Source organism: Mixophyes fleayi, chromosome 3 (genome assembly GCF_038048845.1).
Source record: "Mixophyes fleayi isolate aMixFle1 chromosome 3, aMixFle1.hap1, whole genome shotgun sequence".
NCBI lineage: Eukaryota > Metazoa > Chordata > Amphibia > Anura > Limnodynastidae > Mixophyes > Mixophyes fleayi.
The window spans coordinates 328,341,093-328,365,777 of NC_134404.1; the positions used below are offsets into that span (position 1 = coordinate 328,341,093).

At 41.2% G+C, this 24,685-nt stretch overlaps 1 protein-coding gene across 1 annotated transcript in view; it reads left to right on the top strand.

Annotated features, from left to right (window-relative positions):
* Positions 1-24,308, top strand: part of FLVCR1 (FLVCR choline and heme transporter 1) — a 32,524-nt gene extending 8,216 nt beyond the window's left edge. The window contains exons 4-10 of the mRNA XM_075204232.1: positions 2,017-2,084; positions 12,165-12,268; positions 12,406-12,516; positions 12,951-13,056; positions 14,401-14,512; positions 22,573-22,640; positions 23,559-24,308. Of these exons, the coding sequence (XP_075060333.1) occupies positions 2,017-2,084; positions 12,165-12,268; positions 12,406-12,516; positions 12,951-13,056; positions 14,401-14,512; positions 22,573-22,640; positions 23,559-23,618 (629 nt within the window). The 3' untranslated portion in view covers positions 23,619-24,308. The remainder of the gene's footprint in view (positions 1-2,016; positions 2,085-12,164; positions 12,269-12,405; positions 12,517-12,950; positions 13,057-14,400; positions 14,513-22,572; positions 22,641-23,558) is intronic.
* The last annotated feature ends 377 nt before the right edge of the window (positions 24,309-24,685 follow it).

Genomic DNA, 24,685 nt, shown 5'->3' on the forward strand with positions numbered 1-24,685 from the left:
ACAGTAGAAGATACAAAAGGTGATAGAGGGTTTATAATCTAGAGCAGTGAGGGGCAGCAGGAGTAGCCCTCCGGTCTTCCAAGGGGCCGCACAAAGGAGGGAGGGCACAGTGCGCTCCCGCTTGCTCCGCGTATGTCAGGTGACCTCCCTGCACTGTGCAGAGGAGGTCACGTGACCCAGAGGTCGGCTGCCCGCATTTTTATAAGATCGGGAGCAGCCAGCCGGTGGGCCGCAGATGGAGGCTTGGCGGGGAGCTGACTGGCCTCCTGTTGCCCAATGCTGATCTAGAGCTACCAAATATATCATACATATCACTCGCCTTGCTTTATACGTCCTATTCCTACAGTAATATGTCAAGGGAGAAAATTAGAGCTGTTGGGAACCTATTAATGTTTTAGTTGCACTTTTCATTCGTAGACTGTAGTGGAAAACAGTTAGAAAAATATGAGTCACGAGATTCTTTTAGTATTAAGTCACAGCTGTAAGTGTGGTTCAGTGAATCTGATGAATGCAGGACATGCACTAGTATGTAATTGGTTTATTTAGAAGTTGTATAGAGCAATCTAACTGGCTGCAGGCGCCGTAACGGGAAGCAGTCCGGTATGTGTGAGGGTTTGTTTACACAGGCGTGCTCTGAAGTTATTGCTCAGTTGCGTTCTGATTGGAGGACAGCATAGGGGTAAATCCAGAGAGCAGACCCATATTGAGCCACTCTGTCTGCTTTGCTGCCTGTGTAATGGTTGTATGATGACGTATTCACAATTAGTTTACAAAGCTGTTTAAATGCAACATGCATGTTGCCATAGAGATAATTACTAAACCTGCAGCTCGTTCCCTCTGTTTTTTCCATTCTGAGCTCAATGGAGACGAGTTTAAATTCACGCTTGTGTAAATGACCTTAACACTAATTTGTGTCTTTGTCCCCACGGAGGGTGCAAACTCCATGTTCAGATTTCTTGGTACCCCTTTGAAACTCTGCATCGGAATGCCCTTTTTTTTTTATCAGCAAATTCGTGCCTCCCAGCATTTGGGCATCAGGACAGGGGTGTGGCCACTGCATGATGTGGGTGTTCGATCAGGTAGGTGGGACAGAGCCCTCAAATCGAGACTGTCCCGCCTAATTCGGGACAGTTGGAAGTTGAGCTAAATCATACTTGCCAACTCTCCCAAAATGTCCGGGAGACATACAAAATTTCGGGTCAGTCTCATGGACTCCCAGGAGAGCTGGCAAGTCTCCCGCATCCCGCTATTGTCTTCGCAAACTGACGCGATTCGTGGCAAATGGCTTCATTTTGGCCCCGCCCCCACCAAAAAATGACATTTCTGGGGGGGGGGGGGGGCGCAAAATGATGCGATTGGCCGCGCACCACCCCTCCCGCCCTCCAGTCACGCCCCTCTCCCGGAAAGAACTTCGCAGAAGTAGGTAAGTATGAGCTAAATGGGTTACCCCTTATGATTTAGAACTCACAGGCGTTATTTTAATGTTTGCTTTTTCCTACTAGTGATTAAACCGCTCTCACTTCCTTCACCATAGACTGGGATGTGAAAGAAAATATCCTTAATCTCAAGTACGTGTTGTGTCGTTTAAAAAGTGCTGATTCTCGATGTAAAAAAATACAACGTTTTAAAGCTTCTGAACTTTGTAAAAATAAGAAAACTACTTATGCTATTAACATTGCTTTATTTAATAAGCCATGAAATGTAAAATACACGTTGCCTTAAAAGCTGTGTAATAGTTTTCAGTTTAGATGTTGAAGTTTCAGGTGTACTATTTAGTGTTTAATGCATGAACACAAGTTCAGGCTGCTACATGATCTATTAAACCACGCACTAATCTCTATAAAAGGAAGTGATGGGTGAGGACTTTGGTTGGGTTCCACGTCTCTGATTAATCATGTTACTGATATCTGCAATGTCATGTGTATTTCCCAACGCTGAATCCTCCTGGCTAGCCTTTGCATATAGTGTCAAAATATTTATTTAGGCAGAAGATAAGATGATGTTGTTTTATTGCAGGAATCATGACCGGCTCTTTCTATTCTGTGTCCACGCTGCTAAACCAGATGATCACATTTCATTACGAGGTCAGTCTCCTGCATGTATATAATGGCTATGGCTGGACTGTCGCCATTTATACAGAATATTGTTTGTCATCTGCGCTCTGTATAGTGGCGCAAGCTGGTGTTTTGTTGTCTGTCACACATCCCTCGCTATAAATATATACAGTGTTCCCTCTTTATTCCACTGTCTGTATTCACCACCCCCCTCCACCCCCCATCCCATTGTGGGAGGGGGTTAAATGCCAAACACGCCTCTGCATAACCAGAGCGCCTCCATTATTAGTGGTTAGAGGGTGGTGTAGGGTGTAGCTGGACACCAGATGGAGGATTAGTGCCAGATACACAAGTCTATGCTTGCTGTAATCCCACATGAATATATGCTGTATTAAAATAGACCCACACCAGTTCTAACCGAAGCTTATTATATCTCTAATGGCATAAACTGCTGATTTGTTCAGGTTAGTTACATAAACCTCTGGCTGTGTGAGCAGAGACATCTGACATGAATAAGGTGTTTTGCCTTTAAATAAGCACCATGTAGCGCACGTTGGTGTATTTACTGGGTGCACTAGGTTTTCTTTATACATGGAGGGGGTTATTTATATACAACCGCTCCATTAAGTCCAGAGAGAGTGGGGGAGCACTTAGGAGGCACAATGCACTCCCCATAGACTATGCAGACTTGCTAAATATTTAATTTATTAGAGCTTGTCAGCGTTGTACCTCAGGAATACAACGACCTCTGGCTCTTTCTGATGTGTGGGTATCGATCGATCGATCGATAGAGAAAATAAATACTCAATCTTGTAAGGGCTGAATACTGATTCTCTTCTGACCGCCCTATTCAGATATTGCTTTATTTATACAACATTTTATGCTTACATGTACATTTCATAAAATTAGTTAACAGCTGAAAAAGATTATATGTCCATAAGTATTTCTGAGAATTAACTAAAACATTCTTGCTTTAATGGTGTCCTTGAGCATCTTATCTTCTCTGTAGCTCTCTGTTATACATAACATTTGTTCTTTAGACACTTCAAGGTCCCCACGCACGCACATCCTTTCCTCCTAGTTCAGCCAGCTCATTAGTTTCTCAGGGACAAAAGCAGAAAAACATCTTATATCAGTATTTTAGCTCAAGTCAGTTTTATTCATATTAACTTGTGTTATATATATTAAAAAGCTTGATCAAACATATTTATTTTCTTATAATCCATACATTGATTCATACTGCACATTGCTCTCACATAACCCCTCTTTTTATCATACTTTTTAATATCACCTGCCTGTCTTTGGGTGTACATAAAGTATTCCTGCACCCGACCTACTTCACTTAATGGAACCTCTTATAGGCCCTAGAAAATGGTAAAGATACATTCAGCAAGGTCTATGGTTTATGCACACAATGCTAACTCCTGCCTGTTTAGTATGACAAATGTAGGGGTCTTGTGAGTTAAAAAGGGAATGAAGGATGGGTGGGAAAATATACAGTGCGCTCGGCAAGTGTTATCTCACTTATTTCACAAGGAGGGATTATCCATTGTGCTATATATTTTGTAGGGGTAAATTGTCAATATAACTTGAGAAGCTTGGGGCTACAAAACATTTTATAAGCAATAAAACAGTTCCATAAGCTAAGCAACATAATAATTATGCATAGTATCAGCACTGGATGTATCAGTGCATTTAACATTGCAGATACTGAGGGGGACGCTCCTGTGAACACATCCCACCAATGCTTTTCCAAATCCTCCTTCAATTTGGTAGCCATACCTTTTAGCTCATTTCCTTCAATAATAGTTACCATTTTAGCATGATTATTGGTATAATTTACCTGTTTGAGATGATCATTTAGTAACTTGGTTTCATTAATTATCCTCACTATTATGCCTATAGCTATGGTCAGTTGAGGTAAGGTTAAATTATTATACATGAACATCTTGTCCATCTGTGTCATTTTATCTTTATAGAACATTAGCAACTTCCCTTGCCATTGTAAGTGTGTTATATTTATTAAGCACCGTGAGAAGGGGTAAGCTAGTCCATAAGTTTGTGTTATTGCTTCATCATATGTGATGAGGCAAACCATCTGAGGAGCCACCTCTATTAATGTCTCATATTCTTTTTCTTTTGGATGCAATGTCCATATACAAATGCTGGTATTATGCTGTAGTAAACATGGTTCAAAGATAACAGTCTGTTGTGGGCATACTGGTCCCATGTCTGTGTCATCACAGAGGTTTAAATTATTTGACCTGTTTTTGTTATCAATATAATGTTCCTTAAATTCAGGTGTCCATAGGTTACCATCCTGCAAAATCATGGGCATAACAATGAACTTACATACTTGAATTTCCACTTTTATTGTGTATATTTCTAAATAGGTTCCTTCACATCTTTTTTCTTCCATCTAACTCAAACCTTTCTTGGTTAGTCAGATTAAACATTTTCCTATAGAATAATATGTTTCCAGTCATAAGCTTTGTTTGTGCAGTGTCCTTCTGCTTCTTTTGATACAAATATTGCAACGAACACTGGGTCCAATTCACAAATTTCGTAATGTTTACTTGTATACTCCAGCTATTAAGTATGGTTCTGTTGTATATCTGCAAAAACTCTTTATCCCACTGTATGTTTTTAGTCAAAGGGTTGAAGACTGTGGGCATCCAATCAGCTTGCATATGAACTATTTTACTGAGATCTGCTCCTGTTTTGCTAAATTTCGTGTCTGACCTCAGTGTCTATTGTATTCATTATGCCTAATCCCGTCCCTGTAGCTCCCAACAAGGTATCTTACCACCTCCGCTTGCACTTCTTCTGACTATCTGTCGGGAAAGTAATGTTCCACCTTATTATTGTTCTTTGTTTTCTTATTCCCATCATTAGACATGTAGATGGGACCCTTACAATTGTGTTAGGCTGTGATTGCAAGATATAAAATCTAAGCCTTAACTAATGTGGAATTTTGCATCTGTGTATTATTGGTACAAACTATTACTCTATCTTGATAGTTTGTAGCATTATTGGTTTGGTTATACTTTATAGTATCAGTTCTATTTCCACACTGATCTATTTGATTCTTTGCCTCATTACTTTCTAGCCATTTCAGAAAAGGCTGCTCGCAACATTGAGTTTCATTGGTACCTTTTAGCTCAAAAGTACTATTCAATTCTGCTGCCCATATTATGTGAGTGTGTGTATCTCCTAAAATTTTGTAAACCTTTCCACCTTTTTATTTTTACACTTAATTTGTCACATGGCCAGACAAATTCCTGTGCTCCAGTTCTATCCTCTATCGTATTTTCCATTTCCCAATTTCCATTTTTCAAATCGCTCTTAAAACATGTACCTGCAGTTACATTTCTCCCTATGCTTGAGAGATCTGTAATATTCCATTCACATATAGTCATATTGTTTTCTGGTAGTTCTTGGTGTATGTAACCTCTGCCTGTACAATTCGCTATATTATCTTGTAATAACCCTGGAGTGGCAGTCATTACTGTAGTCATGTAACTTATAAAAAAAAAAAAACATATTTGCTCATACTATACTGCATATTCGGCATGATGTGTTATCCGGAAGTATTGGAATTCTTTACCTATATTGGTGATCAGGGCCTTTGAGACTCTTGTTCGGGGTCAGGGTCCGGTACCGTAGCCTTCTTACAGTGACTAGCATGTATCCAGGATCCTTTTCCTTCCAGCTTTACTGAGGTAGAGGTGGTCAATAGGACCTAGTATGGTCCCTCAAATCTGGGTTCCAAGGCCCTCCTGACGTGCCTTTTTACGAAGACGTAATCTCCTGGCTTCAAAGAATGGGTACCAGATAGGCGATCTGGAATAGAAGAGAACACTAGACCATGCACTTTAGTTAGTGGGCTCTGTAACTCTCCCATATAAGTCACCATATCCCCATATTTATTCTCCATTTGTTGAGGAAAATAACACCCTGTTTTTGGGGGGCCTCCAAAACAGTATTTCATAAGGACTCAACTTAGTTTTTTTATTTGGGGTTATTCTTACAGAATAGAGAGCTAAGGGCAGACATTCTACCCAGCATTTACCAGTTTCTCTCATAGCTTTCTGTATTTTTAATTTTAGTGTCCCATTCATTCTTTCCACTTTTCTACTACTTTGATGGTGGTATGGTGTGTGAAAGGCCTGTGTAATACCCATTCCCGCCATGATGGCTTGCATTATGTCTCCTGTAAAATGTGTCCCTCTATCGGACTCAATGATCTCCGGGACCCCGTATCTGCACACTATTTTGGCTAGTAATTTCCTTGCCGTATTTTTAGCCGTGGCTTTTGCCATTGGATAAGCCTCCGGCCATCCTGAGAAGAGGTCAATACAAACCAACACATATTCATACACTCCACTTTTCGGCAGCTGTATGTAGTCAATCTGTAACCTTTGGAAGGGATACAGGGGCTTAGGTGTCACCTTTCCTGGGACTGGTTTCGTGTTGCCGGGGTTATCTGTTCCACATATAACACATGCCGTCACATGATTAGCGGCTACTACACTGAATCCAGGTGCAATCCAGTGCTTAAATACTAGGCTAGTGATACCATCTTTGGACACATGAGTTGGTCCATGTATGAGGGCTGCCATTACAGAGTACAATACTCGGGGTAGACAACATCTGTCTGTGGTAGCCCATATTCCATTCTGTGCTGTTGCTCCCCTTTTTTCCTACTCTCCCTTTTCCGTGGGCATTGCTTGTTTCTGTAATTGTTTCAACACCTGCAAGTCTATTGGTTTCCCTTGGCCTAGGGTGACCTCATAGTATATGGCTACTGCTTTTAAAGCTGCATCCTTGGCTGCTTTATCTGCTAATCTATTACCTTTTACTTCAAATGTTTGCTCCTTAGTGTGTGCTTTTACCTTTAAAATAGCCACTTCTGTAGGGGCTGTTAAGGCCTCAAATAATGCTTTTATGAGGCTTGCATGCTTTATTGGCTTACCATTTGCCCCCAGGAAGTTTCGGCTACGTCATATGGGGCCAAAATCATGTGCTACCCCAAAAGCATACCTGGAGTCTGTGTATATATTAGCTCTCTGCCCTTCAGCCATAATACAGGCATCTATTAAGGCTTGCAGTTCCGCCTCCTGTGCTGATTGCCCTGGGTTTAAGGCCTCTTGGACAAGTATTTGTTGTTCAGTGGTAACAGCGTACCCCGTTTTGGGCTGCCCCTCATAGTAGTACCTGGAACCATCTACAAATAAGATCATATCAGGATTTGTTAGTGGCTCTTCGAACACGTTGGGGAGCCCCTGATGCTCCGATTCCATTAAAGCTAAGCAGTCATGAGAAAAATTTGTAGTGTGATTTGAGCCCTTCTCATTGAAGTCATCATGATGCTCATCATCATCATGGCTACTTCCCAGACTACTACTCCCCTCTTTTAAATCCTCTTCCTCGTCCTGTGGTAACAGGGTGGCTGGATTTAAAACTGTACACCTTTTAATGGTTAGGTTGCTCGGACTTAATAATGCAACCTCATATTTAGTAAGTCTGGCAGTTGACAGATGTTTGGTTTTAGCTTGATATAAAATTTCTGTTACTGCATGCGGTACTTGTAATGTGAGAGAATGGTCTAACACTATATCCCCCACTTTGTCTTTGTACTGCTCTTATACATGAAGCTGATCCTCCATTCACAGGATCTAGTTTTCCTGAGTAATACCCCAAAGGCCGTTGTTTACCACCATGCTCTTGAGTTAATACACCGTGTGCAAAGCCCTTCTGCTCATGACAGAATAATACAAAGGGTTTATCATAATTTGGTAACCCCAGGGCTGGTGCTTGTAAAATGATTGCCTTTATTTGGAGAAAAACATCAACCTGTTTATCTGTAAGTTGCAATGGGCCCTTGTTATTACCCTTGGTGGTTTCATACAGAGGGTCTAATAATGCAGAGATATTGGGTGGATACAGGGAATATTTTGATATTTTCATTACCCCCAACTTTTGGCACGCATGGAGGGTCATCAAATTCCTTTTTACGTCCACATACTGGGCACTCATATTCATTGGCTGGGACACACCATTGGCAATCTTGGCATACTTGTCCCACTGGTTCTTTTAATTCACATCCCTCCCCCACATATGGTGGCGGGTGAGTCTGAACTGGGAGTGTGTACCCCAGTCTATCGGGCGGCTTTCTCTGGCGCTGTTCTCTTTCCAGTATGGGGGGGGGGGGGGGCGCTCGGTGGACTCGATAATTCCCCAGGAAGATGGGGATACATCCTGGGAATTATTGGGGGTAGGGTAGGGGGTGCCGTCGGGGATTGTGACACACTCCCTTTTGCTTTTTTCTTAGTTTTTTTTTCTTTTTTTAGGGGGGAAACAGTGGGGTTACTTGTTTCATCTTCATCCTCACTGTCAAAATCCACCCACCCTTCAGTACTACCCGTTTCCCATTTCTCTATTTCTTCAGCTAATTGTTTCCATTTTATACCTTGTTCAAGAAAACCTTCTTTTAATAACTGCTTGTGATGTCCTTTAATTAGTTTTTTCCATTTGTCTGCTTTTAATGTCCTTTGCTTAGGAAATCCAGCTGCTTTAAAAACCTTTTCCATGCCTACAATGAGGGGACTACCCCCATGTTTATAGGCATATTCCCAGGGTGTATATCCCCAATAATTTTCTGAATCCTCATCGGTCCTAGACTTTTTATTACCCATATTTGGGTACACTTTTTATTCTTAGCGGTCCGTCAGATAATTATACTTTTATATTTAGTTTATATAGGAACAGGATTACCAAGGGGATAGCAAATCAGTAGGGTTTAATCCCCTTCTTATGTTGCAGACTATCTTTATGCAAAGTACAAAGAATAATATTGCTGTTATGCAGCAAAGTATGAACATTTCTTCCAAGCAATCTGGAAATATCCACTTTATAATTTCTGTACACATTCTTTTAACAACCTTCTATTTGGCATGTTCATAGCCTTTGGACCATACCTGACCTATGTCAGAATGATGTGGTCTGTGATGGCTATTTATCAACTTATATTGTGTTCCCTCTAGTCCCAGGAACAACACCGTGGAATTTATGGTACAGGGTAAAATACCACACAGTATCCACTCGTCCTCTTTCTGTCCTAGGACTTACACTACATACATTTTCTCCTTTTCTGCCTGACATGTCACTGAAAACGTGCTGAAAAAGACCTTTTTCCTAAAAACACTCTTTTGTTAGTTATACAATACATACATATGTGAGTAATACATATACTTAAATAACCAAAAAGGGGTTATATAATGTCCAGAGTCGGGATCTTCGTCAATCCAAACAAAGTCCCCCGGACTTGTTACCTACCCCACTTCCCCAAGGACAGAACTCTTTAAGAGTAAAAATAAAGCTTTTTACTCACCATATGGATTTCCGTTTCTCTGTCCTTGTGGATAGGGTGGTTCCTGGTGCCGGAGGGTTGGATGTATTGAAGATCCCGGGCGAGCCCCCACTGAAACTGTCAGCGTTGTACCTCAGGGATACAACAACCTCTGGCTCTTTCTGATGTGTGGGGATCGATCGATAGAGAAAAGAAATACTCAGTCTTGTAAGGGCTGAATACTGATTCTCTTCTGACCGCCCTAGTCAGATATTGCTTTATTTATACAACATTTTATGCTTGCATGTACTTTTCATAAAATTAGTTCACAGCTGAAAAAGATTATATGTCCATAAATATTTCTGAGAATTAATTAAAACATTCTTGCTTTAATGGTGTCCTTGAGCATCTTATCTTCTTTGTAGCTCTCTGTTATACATAACATTTGTTCTTTAGACACTTCAAGGTCCCCACGCACGCACATCCTTTCCTCTTAGTTCAGCCAGCTCATTAGTTTCTCAGGGACAAAAGCAGAAAAACATCTTATATCAGTATTTTAGCTCAAGTCAGTTTTATTCATATTAACTTGTGTTATATATATATATATATATATATATATATATATATATATATATATATATATATATATATATATATATATATATATATATATATATATATATATATATTAAAAAGCTTGATCAAACATATTTATTTTCTTATAATCAATAAATTGATTCATACTGCACATTGCTCTCACAAGCTGGATTAGTTTAACACAGAGAGAGTTATTTTTTGCAGACCATAAACTCCACTAAATCCAGAGCAACCAAGAAGCATATAGTTTAAGCCAGGAGAAGAGATTAAGTGCACCCAGTTATTTTACATGCACATTATTTTGGTTTTTCACTTGCACTATACTATTTTAATATTTTGCAGGTCAGTTTTTTTAATATTTAATATAAATAAGTTATGTTTTAAATGGACGTTCTGTGATATCTATAACCAATATTTAAAGGGATATCCAGTGCACCTTGCTAATAAACTCCTGTTTTCTTTATGTGCTATGAATAAGGTCACAGTCAATAATGACATTATTTTGAGGCTATGGGGTATATTTACTAAACTGCAGGTTTGAAAAGTGGAGATGTTGCCTATAGCAACCAATCATATTCTAGTTATCATTTATTTAGTACATTATACAAAATGACAGCTTGAATCTGATTGGTTGCTATAGTTATCTTCTCCATTTTTTCCACCCCGCAATTTGGTAAATATACCCCTAAGTGTTCTCAGAAGTTGACCTGCTTCAAGTGAATTTGTATAAAGTATAATTTTGAATATAGTTGTCAGTTTTCTAGTTTACAAAATTAAAGCACCCCACTGTTTGTTTTTTGTCTTTTGTTTTTTTTATAAATGTCCCCCAAAATGTTTGCAAAAAACTTATTGCACCACAGGTTTCAGGGAAGACTAATATCTGTGCAGCTTGGTACCAGTGGTCAATATACGTTACCTATATAATCTATTGATTGCAGTATCTGCTCAAAACTATATGGGGAGGCAGCAATTCACCCATCATAGAACATATAGGGGGGAATTCAATTGGCCGCGTTGCTGTTAAAAGTACGCGGCCTGCGTATTATTACCGTTATTACGATAATAATGCGCTTAATTACTGTTTATAACAGTAATTTCAACGCCGGCTTAAATTTACCGTAATAATGCTAATAGCTTTAACGCCGCCCTAATTTGGGGGGAATTGAATTGCCCCCTAATGATCTGCGATGCGCTGATATACTCTATGCATTTTGTACGCTTTTGCGTTTGTAACTATATAATATAAAATATATAATAATGGCATTAATGCCCTTTCCTCTCCTTTTATGTCACAAAACCACAGTTGCATTTTTGCAATATTTAGGATTTGTTTAGTTGACTTCTATTATAAAAATGAACATATTAATTCCTCTCCTAATTCTCTTTTAAATTACCAGAAGGCCTGTGTAATCTGTTTACTCTTACATTTGCCTAAAATGTATCTGGTATCAAGTTGTCAACAACGAACAGGGAGGAAATGGACACAGGCTAAATACGTTTGGAATCCTAGGACTAAACACAACAATGACTAAACATGTTGAAATGACTCAAAAAAAAAAAAAAAAAAAAAAAAAAAAAAGCTCAGATATTAGAGCAGAGTATGTCTTCAATATTGCAGTGACATTCCTTGTCTGTCTTCTCTGTTGGAATCCAGAGATCTTTGCATAGTGTTTGTTACCAAGGAGACTGCAAGTAACTTAGACATTTGTGCACTTCTTCTCCTTCCCATTCCAGAGTGATACAATATAGAGAAGCTCCACCGCTTCCTGCACTGGAATAAAGCGGTCATTATGCATCAAAATGAATAGAGCCACTGGGATCTGGGTATATTTTATCTTAGTAATACATAGGCTGTTGTAACCATGCCCAATAGTGGGATTAATATAATATAACACCGCGTAGAATTTAGGAAATAACCTGGGGCCAGCTTCACGTTAAAGGGAGCTAACCTTTCTAGCTCCTTATGAGATATAAAGAAGTTACTTCACGGACTCTTACAATGTGTCCAACCCTTTACTGTTCAATCAAATATTCATTGTGATAGGTCCACACTCACTTGTTGATCCACATCATACACATCACAGCCAGTATAACAACATCCAGACAATAAATATGTTTACTCTTCAGTAAACACTAAGCTGTCTTTGTAATATTTTCGGCAGGGGGAAGAGGTGAACGCAGGCAGGATTGGCCTGACCCTTGTTATAGCAGGAATGATCGGTTCAGTTATTTGTGGCGTGTGGTTGGATTACACAAAAACATACAAGTAGGTAAACCCTAAACCTCTGTAATATACAGTAATTATTCTGGATCCCTGACTTCAGACGTGTGTGTTTTCTCATCTAACCTGTTTACTTTCTCCGTGGTTGCTCTGTGTTAACTCTGTGAATTCATCTCTTGCAGACAAACCACTCTGATCGTGTACATCTTATCGTTCATCGGGATGTTGGTCTTCACCTTCACACTGGATCTGGGCAACCTCATTTTTGTGTTTATAACGGGAGGAGTTCTTGGGTGAGACACTGATTATCTGCAGTAAACTGAGGTTCATCCGTCCTGAGGGCAAAGTTCTGTGATGTAAACAGTAATGACAGCAAAGCAGGAGCATTGTCAGCTGTTTTTGTTTTCTTTAAATCTTTAAGCTCCTATCGCACTAAGTACTTTACCCATTGACAATTAAGGGCTGTCACAATGCAAAAATCATACAAAGCAATATGACCCTACTGCACAGTTTTCTTTAACTTGTGACGCTCCAAGAGATCTGGGAAGAGATTTAATTGTCATACTTTTTTTTTACTTTTTTTAATATCGCCAGCATTCTGCAGCGCTGTACAATTCAATTGAAAATACAATGAGAGGGACCTATATTGAAAGAGTGGGAGTAGGCCCTGTTCAGAAGAGCTTACAATCTAAAGATAATAGTGCTGGTTTATGTTTCATTCCTGCAGGTTCTTTATGACTGGATACCTTCCGCTGGGATTTGAATTTGCTGTAGAAATCACGTACCCAGAATCTGAGGGCACGTCGTCGGGGCTCCTGAACGCCTCCGCACAGGTAACATTATAATTTCAGATTTATGCAGTGTTTTCCCTGCACGCAATAAAGGTTGCATTTATACCCCTTATATTGCCGCGTGGTTTGTCCAGGTGTTAATTTGGACCTTTTAGCTGGGTTAGCGCCTATCTCAAAATGATTTCTATGGCAAGTCACATCGCAGAGCACACGGCCTTCTCTCCAAATCAGATGGCAGAGCAGGGAGGCTGTGACATTGCTCTTTTGACCTTTCCGTCTCCTCCCACCCACCTGGCGTATGGACTACATCAGCGTCTCTCCAGAGATCAATAATCTGTGATCTATTTCTACTCCGTTTAGCTGTCATTAATGCAGAAGAGCGATAGTCATATCCAGTGTCTGTACATAGTGCTCTGTCATTTCCAGCGTGTTGTCCATACCAAAGGTCGCTCCCCGTCATCTGGAAAGTGCTCCCGTGTGTGTTACTAGCGAGGGCACTTTCTTTTGTTTACAGCCTCACATATTAAACTGCTGCATGACCTGGGGTCAAATGTGTGCTACCGAAAATGCCACAAAAAACAGTGGAACACGCAGCGATAACCCCTTATAGCCGGGTGTGTTCTGCTTGCATTTATCTAACTCTTACCTTAAATCTTGAATTGCGCTTGCTCTGCATATTGGATGAAGACAACTGGCAGCACCGTGCCTGTGTGCTTAAAGGAAACGGGGTGGTTGTTTAACAATGTTCTATGTTGTTCAACAGTTCTGGTCAAATTCCAGCTGCCATGGCGATTATAATTGACCTGAGCTTGTGCGCCCTTCTGTATGTAACAGTCCCGCCTCTAAAGCTGGTTCTTGGAGCCTAGTTTTTTAAACGCCCTTTCCCCAAAGACCACAACTTTTGAGTGATTTGTCCTCTGGGGGCAGTTGGCTTACACCATCATGCAAACTTCACTTCTTAGTATTCATAGCTCCAGCACAAAATCGGTGTCTGGAACCTGTCATTAATTACCTTCCATGTCTCCTTTGTGACCAGTAACGCTTTCTTTAGACTCTGCTAGCAATGATAACACTGCCTGAAATTCAGAGAGAACTCCGCCTTTATCCCGCTTATCTTCCAGGTTGATTTGATTATTTTGTTACCCTTGAATATGGCTTAGATAAGCTGATTAGGTCATTTGTATCTCCTGTAGATCAACTTTTGTCATATCTGGGGGCAGAAAAAATAAATGAATAAACATGTGCCTGGAAGGTGGTGTTTGAGGGTAGAGTTTTACTTTAAGATTCCTACGGTTGGAATTATCAGGCAGTGGTGAAACAAGGGCCCACTCCTGTGACTGTCACGGTGCACTCTTCACTCTGGGGAAATCTTATTTTTGCTTCCAGATATTTGGGATCTTATTCACCCTGGCACAGGGGAAGCTTACGACAGACTACAGTCCTCGAGCTGGGAACATTTTCCTGTGTGCCTGGATGTTTTTGGGAATCATTTTAACAGGTGAGTGTCCGTCTACTGCTTTCTATACATTAGCTGCACGTTTCACCATTAGACTCTATAGCAGAGCTGTGTTCTACTGATGTATAAATGATTAACCCACCTCTGTAATGTGATACATGAATGGGGTTGTTCACTTTTGGACAATCCCTCCTCCGTATAATAATAGACCTTTATGAACTGATTGTGACTTCCAGTGCCATGAGCAAGCACCTGTCTTCATACAATGGGATTGTTTCAATACAACAATAATAATAATAATAATAATAATAATTGCTAAATGTGGTATATTGAAGGGACATCCCCTTTAAATAATTTGTAAGGATTTTTAATCAAAAGAAGGTCAATTGTGGTCCTCCAGCTGCTGTGGGGCCACGTTTCGGCCCCGACACCAAGAGGGCATGCTAGAACTTGTAGTTCTACAACAATGGAGAGCCACCGGTTAACCATATGTGTGATATCTTAGAATAACTTCTAGTATACGAGACATGACTATGCCTATGGACTACTGAATCTGAGAGTTTCTTCCGATCCCCTTAATTCCATCCTAATATACTAGTATAGCTGAACAGTGAGTTGTTATAAGTAGGTATTACTATTTATGTATAAGGCTATGATGTTACGTGAGGAACAGGTGGGAACAATGTGTTGTCTACAACTAAATTATGATTTTATTTTTTTGTAAGATAGAATTGTTTGCATAATCAATCTGGGTTACAAGATCTTGTCCTGCAGCCATTAATGTACTTATGTGATTCCGTATCTTATGATTTTGGTTTTGCAAGAGTTGAATGTTTTTGTTCTTTGTGCTTCTTGGAATGTGCTTATGCAAGGCCACAGTGACTTGTACCAGTGATTGTTTGGAAACATTGATAAGAAAATGAACGTCTCCAAACCTCAGAGATAGAACCTCAGTTTAACATGTTGTGGTGCAGGAGACACATTCTTTGATTAGAGGTGCACGTAATTAATAGTCATCCAATCAGTGTACATGTCAGTGCCCCTCTGCGTAAGAGTGCCAAGATTATTGCTTATAAAACATATGTGCAACTGTATAATCATTACATTATGATCTGATTAGAGTCATTGGTCCGTGTACACGAGAGTTAATAAACTTGACTCTATTCTTCATCAAAGTATCTGAGATTCCCTTCTTTTAAAAACAACTACATTATTTTTAATCGTTGACCTGTTTATCTCCACCAGTGTGTAAATGTACATTTTCTCCCTGCACATAAGTCACTATTTAGCTGACTGGTGTAGGCTTCATATAGAGACGGACTGCTGGTGATAAAGAATCAACCAGTATTTGAGTTGAGCGTATCTTAGACCTGTGACTCTTTGTGCTTGAAGAGGCTTGTCGGGTGTTAATTTGTAAGTTCTGTACTGTTGGGTGAGGAGACATAAGTCAATCACACCCCTTAAAGGTGCGTCCAATTGTGACTCAGATGTAACCTTAAGATACATACTTTTTAGGAGGTATATTTTAGCGGTTGTCATTAGCCTGATGCAAAATGTCATTGATTACAAGATGCACATACCTTAAGATACAGAGAACCCTAAGTATAATGACACCTATTCATGAGTGTTTTTTTGAGTGAGGCCAAAAGTGAGGGAAAAGCATGAAACCTAGTGACGATCTGAATGAAGCCTTTCATGCAGCGTCCTGTGGTTTTTCTCATAGCTATTATCCAGCTTGCATATTTTGTTACTGGAGAGGGGGTGTCATTTACCTATTGAGTCCAGAGCAAACAGGTTTTCACTCATTGATTTTCTCCAGAACAGAACGGTCACTGATTAGTGGTGTAAGGTGAAGCAGAGTGACTTCCTAACAATGTGACTTCAGGTCCTTGTCAGTCTGGTTCTAAAGGAACGTGTGACGATCACTGTGACATATCGGCAGTCTGCCAAGTCAGGACAGAGGTCATGCCCCACCCAGCATTGTCATTGTAGAATACACATCCAACGTGTGTCAGATTTGTGTGTGTTACCTTCTAACTAAAGAAACAACTTTCTTCTTTCCTCAACAGTGTTTTGGTTTGTCTTTCCCTTGGGCAAAACGACTTTTTACTTAACTTCTTTTCCTTAAAGTTGTAGATGCGGGCCCCCCACCCCTGGTCGCTGGGTGCAGGCTCGTCGCGCAGCCCCCCTCCCCCACACCTGCTCGCTGGGTGCGGGCTCATTGCGCACCCCCCCACCTGCTCGCTGGGTGCGGGCTTGTCGCGCCACCCCCCCCCCCCTCACACCTGCTCGCTGGGTGCGGGCTCATTGCGCACCCCCACACCTGCTCGCTGGGTGCGGGCTCATTGCGCACCCCCACATCTGCTCGCTGGGTGTGGGCTCGTCGCGCCCCCCACCTGCTCACTGGGTGTGGGGTCGTCATGCATCCCCCCTTCTCGCCAGGGTCCCTACCAGTTTCACTGTGACCTGCTAGCGTTGTTGCAAGATAACTGCATGCACAGGCTGATGCAGCCATTTTCCACCACAACCGAAAATTACCATATTTATTTAGATCGTTATCCGGCATCTCACCCAACTTTAGCCACACACACCAATACTGCATCACACGTGTGGCCAGCTTTATGAAAGCCACATTCTCTAGATTCTGTCATTAAATGATAACTACATAATCTGAATCTAGTTATAAATGGTATATGCCTGTGGCTGCCTGCAATTGCTTAATACACTATACGGACAAAAGTATTTGGCCGCACCTGTTAGTTATTGAATTGAGGTGTTTCAATCGGACACGTTGCCAGAGGTGTATAAAATCCAGCACCTGGCCATGCAGTCTCCATTTGCAAACATTTGTGATAGAAAATGGGTCGTTCTGAAGAGCTCAGTGACTTCCAGCGTGGTACTGTGATAGGATGCGTGGTACTGTGATAGGATGCGTGGTACTGTGATAAGATGCCACCTTTGCAATAACACGTTCGTGAAATTTCATCACTGCTGGATATTCCACAGACAACTGTAAGTGATATTAGAAAGTGGAAGTATTTAGGAACAACAGCAGCTCAGCCATGAAGCGGAAGACCACATAAAATCACAGCGGCATCTACTACTGCTAAGACGTATGGTCCGTAAAAGTCGCCAACGCTCTGCTGATTCCATAGCTGCAGAGTTCCAAACTTCCACTGGCATTAATGTAAGCACAAAAACTGTGCAGCAGGAGCTTAATGGAACGGGTGTCCATGGCTGAGCAGCTGCATGCACGCCTCATATAACCAAGACCAATGACAAGCGTCGGATGGAGTGGTGTAAAGCACACCGACACTGGACTGTGGAGTAGGGGAAACGTGTTCTGTGGAGTGATGAATCACGCTTCTCTGTTTGGCAGTCAGATGGGCGAGTCTGGGGTTGGCGAATGCCGAGAGAACGTTGCCTGCCTGACTGCATTATGTCAATTGTGAAGTTTGGTGGAGGAGGGGTAATGGTATGGGGCTGTTTTTCAGGGTTTGGGCTAAGCCCCTAATCTCCAGTGAAGGGTAATCTTAATGCTTCAGCGTACCAAGTCACTTTGGACAATGCTATGCTTCCAACTTTGTGCCAACAGTTTGGGAAAGGCCCTTTTCTATTCCAAAATGACTGTACCCCAGTGCACAAAGCACGAAGTACAAAGACATGGTTTGATGAGTTCGGTGTGAAGAACTTGACTGGCCCGCACAGAGTCCTGACCTCAGCGCCATTGAACACCTTTGTGAAGAACTGGAACAAAGAGTGTGAGCCAGGCCTTCTCGTCCAACATCCGTGCCTGATTTCATAAATGCTCTACAGAATGAATGGGCACAAATTCCCACAGAAACACTCCAAAATCTCATGGAAAGCCTTCCAAGAAGAGTGGAAGCTGTTATCGCTGCAAAAGGGGGACCAACTCCAAATTAAAGTATATGTATTTGAATACAATGTCTTTACAGTCCCTGTTGGTGTAATGGTCAAGCGTCTGAATACTTTTGTCCATATAGTGTATCTTCCCCCTTGTGCAGTGATATATAGGGGAGTCCATCACCAGCCCAAAGCCAATAACTGGTAAATAAATGAGTTAATAGCTTGACTCAAACTGGCAACAGCAGGTGTTGAGGGGCAGGTAGCTCTGCTTGGCTGGTCTCTCCCCGTTCTTTAAGACAGTGATAAGCGTCTGACACACGTCAGGGACTGCATGGTGCAGCCCTCTAACCTTCTAAAGGGCCGCACAATTTCAGTGATTAATTAAAATTGTTCATTTAATCAAAGAGGCACTTACTGCATCTAACGACATTAGCATTTTAATGTCCGATAAACAAGTGTTACAAGCTATAACGAGCAAATCTGACATAAAAGACGACGCTGGGGAAGCAGGTGAGGCCTTGGAGGGTCTCATGTGGCCCTAGGGCCACCTGTTTCCCATCGCTGCTAAGAGCTTTGTCTATATCACACTAGTGGGAATAGTACATTATAAAACGTGTTCTTACCGTCATTATTGAGCTCTCCAGTTCTACAGAGAGATGTGTAATAATGTAGGGGGTCTTCTGTTTGTTTTCCCTTTTGGATTTAATAAATAGGTTGTCATAAATGGGTCCTTGTATATTTGGGACTTGCTAGATCTTATCTCATGACTTGAGTTTGTTGGGTGTCGGAGAACTGTCAGTAAGATTAGGTTGCGCCGCGATACTTAATCCTATGATTACGTCAGAGGGAGACTCTGAAACGGGGTTACATAGTCATTGTGCATATTTTAGGCTGTGTGTAGTGTTCTGGGTTGGGCTGTAGTCCTAGAGGTGTGCGGATTAACTCAGCTATCTGAGAAAAGTAAGGTATTTGTTTTATTATTACATCTGGCTGCCAGGGGAACAAAGTCAGGGTGTGGATGAAGGGTGGAGAAGGGGAGAGTCTCTGCTCTGGAAGCGATGGAGAGATTATGTGGAGATGGGGCAAGATTGGGCAGGAGGAATGGGAAATATTGGAGGATATCTATAAATACTGTTCTACAGGTAACGGTGTAGTAAGGGTGGTGTTGTCCATAGCGACCAGATTCTAGCTATTGTGTTCTGGAATGTAGTAGATGATTGGTAGAATCTGATTGGTTGCTATGGGCAACACCTCCACGTTCCATTTTAGAAGGTTTAGTAACTCTACCCCCTAGTGTCCCTAATGCTCGCCACTCCTAATTGATAAAAAGGAGGCCACAGAGGGCTCTTACTCTGAGACACATTTATAGTACAGCCTGTTCCTGATTTAAAATTGCATTGATTAATAGACAGAACAGGTGAAATGTGGTGAGGGCTCAGTTATCATAGAAGGAAAGTGTTCTGTTTTCTGCTTCCGTCCTTTCTCTCAGCATTGCATTGTTTTTTAGTTTTTTAAAATGTTCTCATTTTCCTTATGCACAACAAACACTGAGTCAGCTCCTCCAACATGGAATAACACGTCCACACTACACCAGCATCACACGCTCTGGTGAGCACACATGTTGTGCAAGCAGGGACGCAGGGTACTATGGGATATACAGTGGAATAATATGTCTTATCACATGGCGGGTTTAATCATGAAGAGGGCCTTTGTGAGCAGGAACCATTTCCTATCTTGGTGATTTATTTAATTAAACAATGAAATAACTATGAACGTTACATATATCTGGTGCTACAGAGCAGTTAGTATATGTAATGGGAATGTAAGTTAATGAAATTTGATTGTTTTACGATGAAAGCAGTAGAAGCAGTGGCGGTATGACATGCCACTGTATACACCCACATTTCCATCACTATCTATCTAAATTGTTTTACTGCTTAGTCTAATGCTTCATCCTCTATTTTTACCGTTTGGTTACTTATTTACTGGCAAGGCAAGCAAAATACACAAAGTAATCGTATACTGTGTGTATATATAGAATCGGCATGTTCAGCGAACACGTTTGTCAAAGTACAATCAGTTTGGCTTCGTCTAGTTTGGTTGAAAGTGTTGGTGCTGCTGTAGTAATCCCAGATGGCTCAGAGTAGAGTGATAACTTGGTACTGTAAGTGTATGGAGATCTTAGCCAGGATTTGCAGTTGGGAATGTGACCTAATTTTATAGACTTCATTAGAAATAGACAATGTGCCACCATGAAAATGTATTTATATAACGGGGTTTCCACCTGCAGGATGACGTTATTTTACCTTGTTTCAGGTTTCCATCTGTGCATTTCAGTCATGCATTGAAATCATCATAATCGTTTATTTGTTGCCTTAGGGCGATTGTGCTCAACCCTTTTTTTTTTTTTAACCCCAATTGTCTTCTAAGCTGGGACCCTAAGGGTCAGTGGGCCGTTATTGTGGGAATAAAGGTATCGGAGCAGAAAACACCTTTAAAAATCCAGTTGCCAAATACAGCCACAATAAAAAAAAATCACTGTTTTCAATTAATAATACGACCTGCTGTTCTCCAAAATAGGTAGTAGGCGAGCACATTGAGTATTAAAAGTTTTTAATATTCAAATCTTTTTACATAGACTGAAATGATATAAACACAATATATACATATAGTTTAATGCTAGTCAGTAGATATATATAGGTTAGTTTTACTCCATGTGTGGACACGCTAATACTATACACAGTCCACTGTAGAGCTACAATATGTGTAGTGCTGATAAATCTGTTGCCAATTGATGATTACCATGATTATCGGTCGATTGTATGCACAGGACATGTAGTCTCCAAAACAGATCCGAAGTATCCCACAATTAGGGTCCATCTGTATAATGACAGTTGAAGACACTAATGATTCCTCCACATAATCGTGCTGAGATGATCACCTATATCCGGGCCATGTTCTAATACACCTCCAATGTGTCACTTCATCGCGGCAGTCGGAGTTTTCCGTGTCCCGTCAGCAATTGTACAGTTTCCTGCTTGATGTCAGTAGCGATATAATCACCAGGAATCAGATGGGGCAGCACATCTAATCCATAGACTTTGATGCACTACTCCTACATGTGTGTCCGATTCACCATGCAGTTTCCTTAGAGACGACCCCAAGGGTTAGTGTGCTAGTGTTGTAAGGTCAGTGGGCCAGTGCGGTGGCACCCCAAGGGGTCAGTGGGCCAGTGCGGTGGCACCCCAAGGGGTCAGTGGGCCAGTGCGGTGGCACCCCAAGGGGTCAGTGGGCCAGTGCGGTGGCACCCCAAGGGGTCAGTGGGCCAGTGCGGTGGCACCCCAAGGGGTCAGTGGGCCAGTGCGGTGGCACCCCAAGGGGTCAGTTGGAAAGTGCGGTGGGATCCAAAAAATAGATTTTGGGACCCTACTAAGGGTCCAGATCCTCAGGTTTTCCACATGTTCTCTAGGGTATCACACAAAATTGATCGCTGGATACAGTTGTTCCAAAGCAGAGAACATAATTATCACATTCCGGATAAACCATGATAACAGTCTGGTGATAGAAATACATAACTAGGACGCAGAGTAAAGACAGAATTATAAGGGAATGTATTAAGTTAAGTTGCAGGAATGTGCACAAACTAATAACAGTTATCTTGAGGTGGACTCAAAACTTTTTTGTTTTCCAGTATTGAGAAGAATGATGTCCCTCTTTATGTGTATGTACCAGGCTTCGTTTTATTTGAATTTGTTTCTTTTGTACTGTGTTTAAGCTACTCTGTTTTGGCAGAAATCTGTATATCGGACTTTTGCTGCGTTACAAATGTTTGTGTCTGCGATTTGAGGATTCAGTAGGTAAATGGATGCTCTGTGATAGATATCTAGTGCTCTACTAATGGCATATACATATTATCCAGCTTTATCAGTCTGTGCTAGCCTCCAACACATCAAACTAGCAGAAAAATAATTGTGTGCTGGTTATTTTTCCTCCTGGCCTAATTTGGTGATGGAAGCGAACAAAGATCAGCCCAGCAGGATTAACAACCTCCGCCTGGTGAATCTCACCCTGGTAGTGAAGCTGTAGGACAGCTAGTGCTTAGTTTACAATGGGTAGATGTTGGCACCTTACAGCTGTACACAGTGACACTCCGCATCATTGACAGCCCCAATGGTTTCCGCACCTTCAGTTGAACTTTGCAATGTTTAGTTTAATATCATTTATTTCTCTTACAGCTTTTATCAAATCAGATCTGAGAAGACACAATGTCAATGTTGGACTCGCAAAGTCAGAAGTAAAGGCTGTAAGTATTACTTTGTCACCCATGACGATTAGACCTATTCCCCACACTACCCATTTAAAACGGGCGAATAGCTGTAATCAGCTCTGCTTCTGACCTTCACCTCTCTTCCACTCATTACCTCCTATCACTCATGTATCCAAGACTTCTTCAGTGCTGCTCCCCACCTATGGAACTCCTTTCCTCATCCTTCCAGGCTCTTCCCCAACCTTCACATGATCCCTCAAAATGCACTTCTTCATATTTGTCTACCTTACCCACTAAACATTCAAGTCCTCTCCCTCTGCTATATCCTTTATATTTATTATTTCCCCATTTGCACCTACTGTCTCCCAATACCCCCTCCCACTAGAATGTAAGCTCTCACGGTCCTCTCCTTCTTCTGTCTCATGTATGTCTTTCTTGTAAGACGTTGTCATGTTTTAAGCTATGGAATCTGTGGCGCCTTATAAATAAAATATGATGTTGATGACCAGTCAGAATTTGCTCGGATTGGATTTGATCCGGCAGATAGGAAGATTTGGTCAGTTACTACTCATCAGCCCACGTAAGGTTATTGGCCAATCAGGAGAAAGAGAAAACCCATTACAATGTGGTTGTCAACCTCTCTGTGTGTGTGTGTGGGCCAGATTAAGTTAGTGATTGGTCCAACCAACCAGATCACATGCAAAGTATCTTGTTAATGTATCCTGATCGTTCACTACGAACCAAGGACATCGTCATGAATTTCCACTCATTACAAAAAATGGCAGGTACCGCTGTGTGTAGGAGACATGTACTTTTAAGGGGCAGGTCAATAACTGCAAAAATACGGCTATGATGTAGCCATCTATATTTATAGGGCTGTACTGTATGAATGTGTAATATATAACTGTACTGCTTGTACGTCTTTAACGTTCCTCCTTTTCACCTATTTCCCAGGTCCCTGTAGAAAGTCCGGTAGAGCCAGCACCGAGTATACAGTCCTCGACACAAATCTAGTTACCAGACGGGCGTTCATCCTGAGATACAGCTGCGGAGTGTCCATAGATAAAACCCCCTTCTACCAGTGTATTTATTGGACCTTATACTATTTATTGAACTGTCTCTAACGGGGTTTACAGCTTTACAACAGACCAAAATGCAGATGGATGGAGATTGTGACTATCGTGGCACAGACTGTACGGCCCATACATTTTATTTTGTTTAACTGCTGCAAATTTGCCTTCTTTGCTACTTTTAGTCATTTTTGTACATTTTTTATTTTTGTACATCATTTGCAAAAATTCAGCACTGTCCAGAAAGACCGATCCTGGTGACGAGGTCTCCATAGAACTCTGCGATTCTTCTGTACAGAATCTCTTGTACATATGCTGAGAATTCGCCAGAAGAGGTGGATTCTGTAAAGTGAAACTAGATTATGGTTTTTCTGCTTGGATAAACGTCAGCGTTGTGTATGTGTGAGAATATTTTGTGTACTATGGAATATAAAAAGAAATAAGTCAAAAAAACTTTCATATCAAGTAACCTTTAGAACAAATCTCTTTATAGTCTCTTACAGGGATTATATGCAGTGTTCCACATGTTTTTCTCCACTTTATCTCCATGTTTTTTTGACAATCTGTGTTCTTATAGGGGTACATGTTACCCCTGAGTATTTTGGTTATTTATAACTATTTGAAGGGAATTCAATTGGCACTATTACCGTTATTACAGTAATAGTGCGCTTAAATACCGTTATTACGGTAGATTCAACGCCGGGTTAAATTTACGGTAATAGGTTTAACGCTGCACTACTTCGGGGGGAGTTGAATTCCCCCACTTAAAGTTCTAGCCAATCATTATACCCCCAGAGTAGATGACGCTGGCTGTCCTGGCGGAAAAATGCTATCCCTAGAGAAGTATCCTAAAACTAAGCGAGACTTTAGTTCTGCCTCATGCAGTAGGAGAGAATTTTTGCCTGGTGGGGCAGCAGACAAGGGAGCGACAATCAGAACTTCAGATATGTCTAGCTGGATTGGATGTTGTAACAGGTGTAAACCAACACATCCACGTTTATCACTAAATCT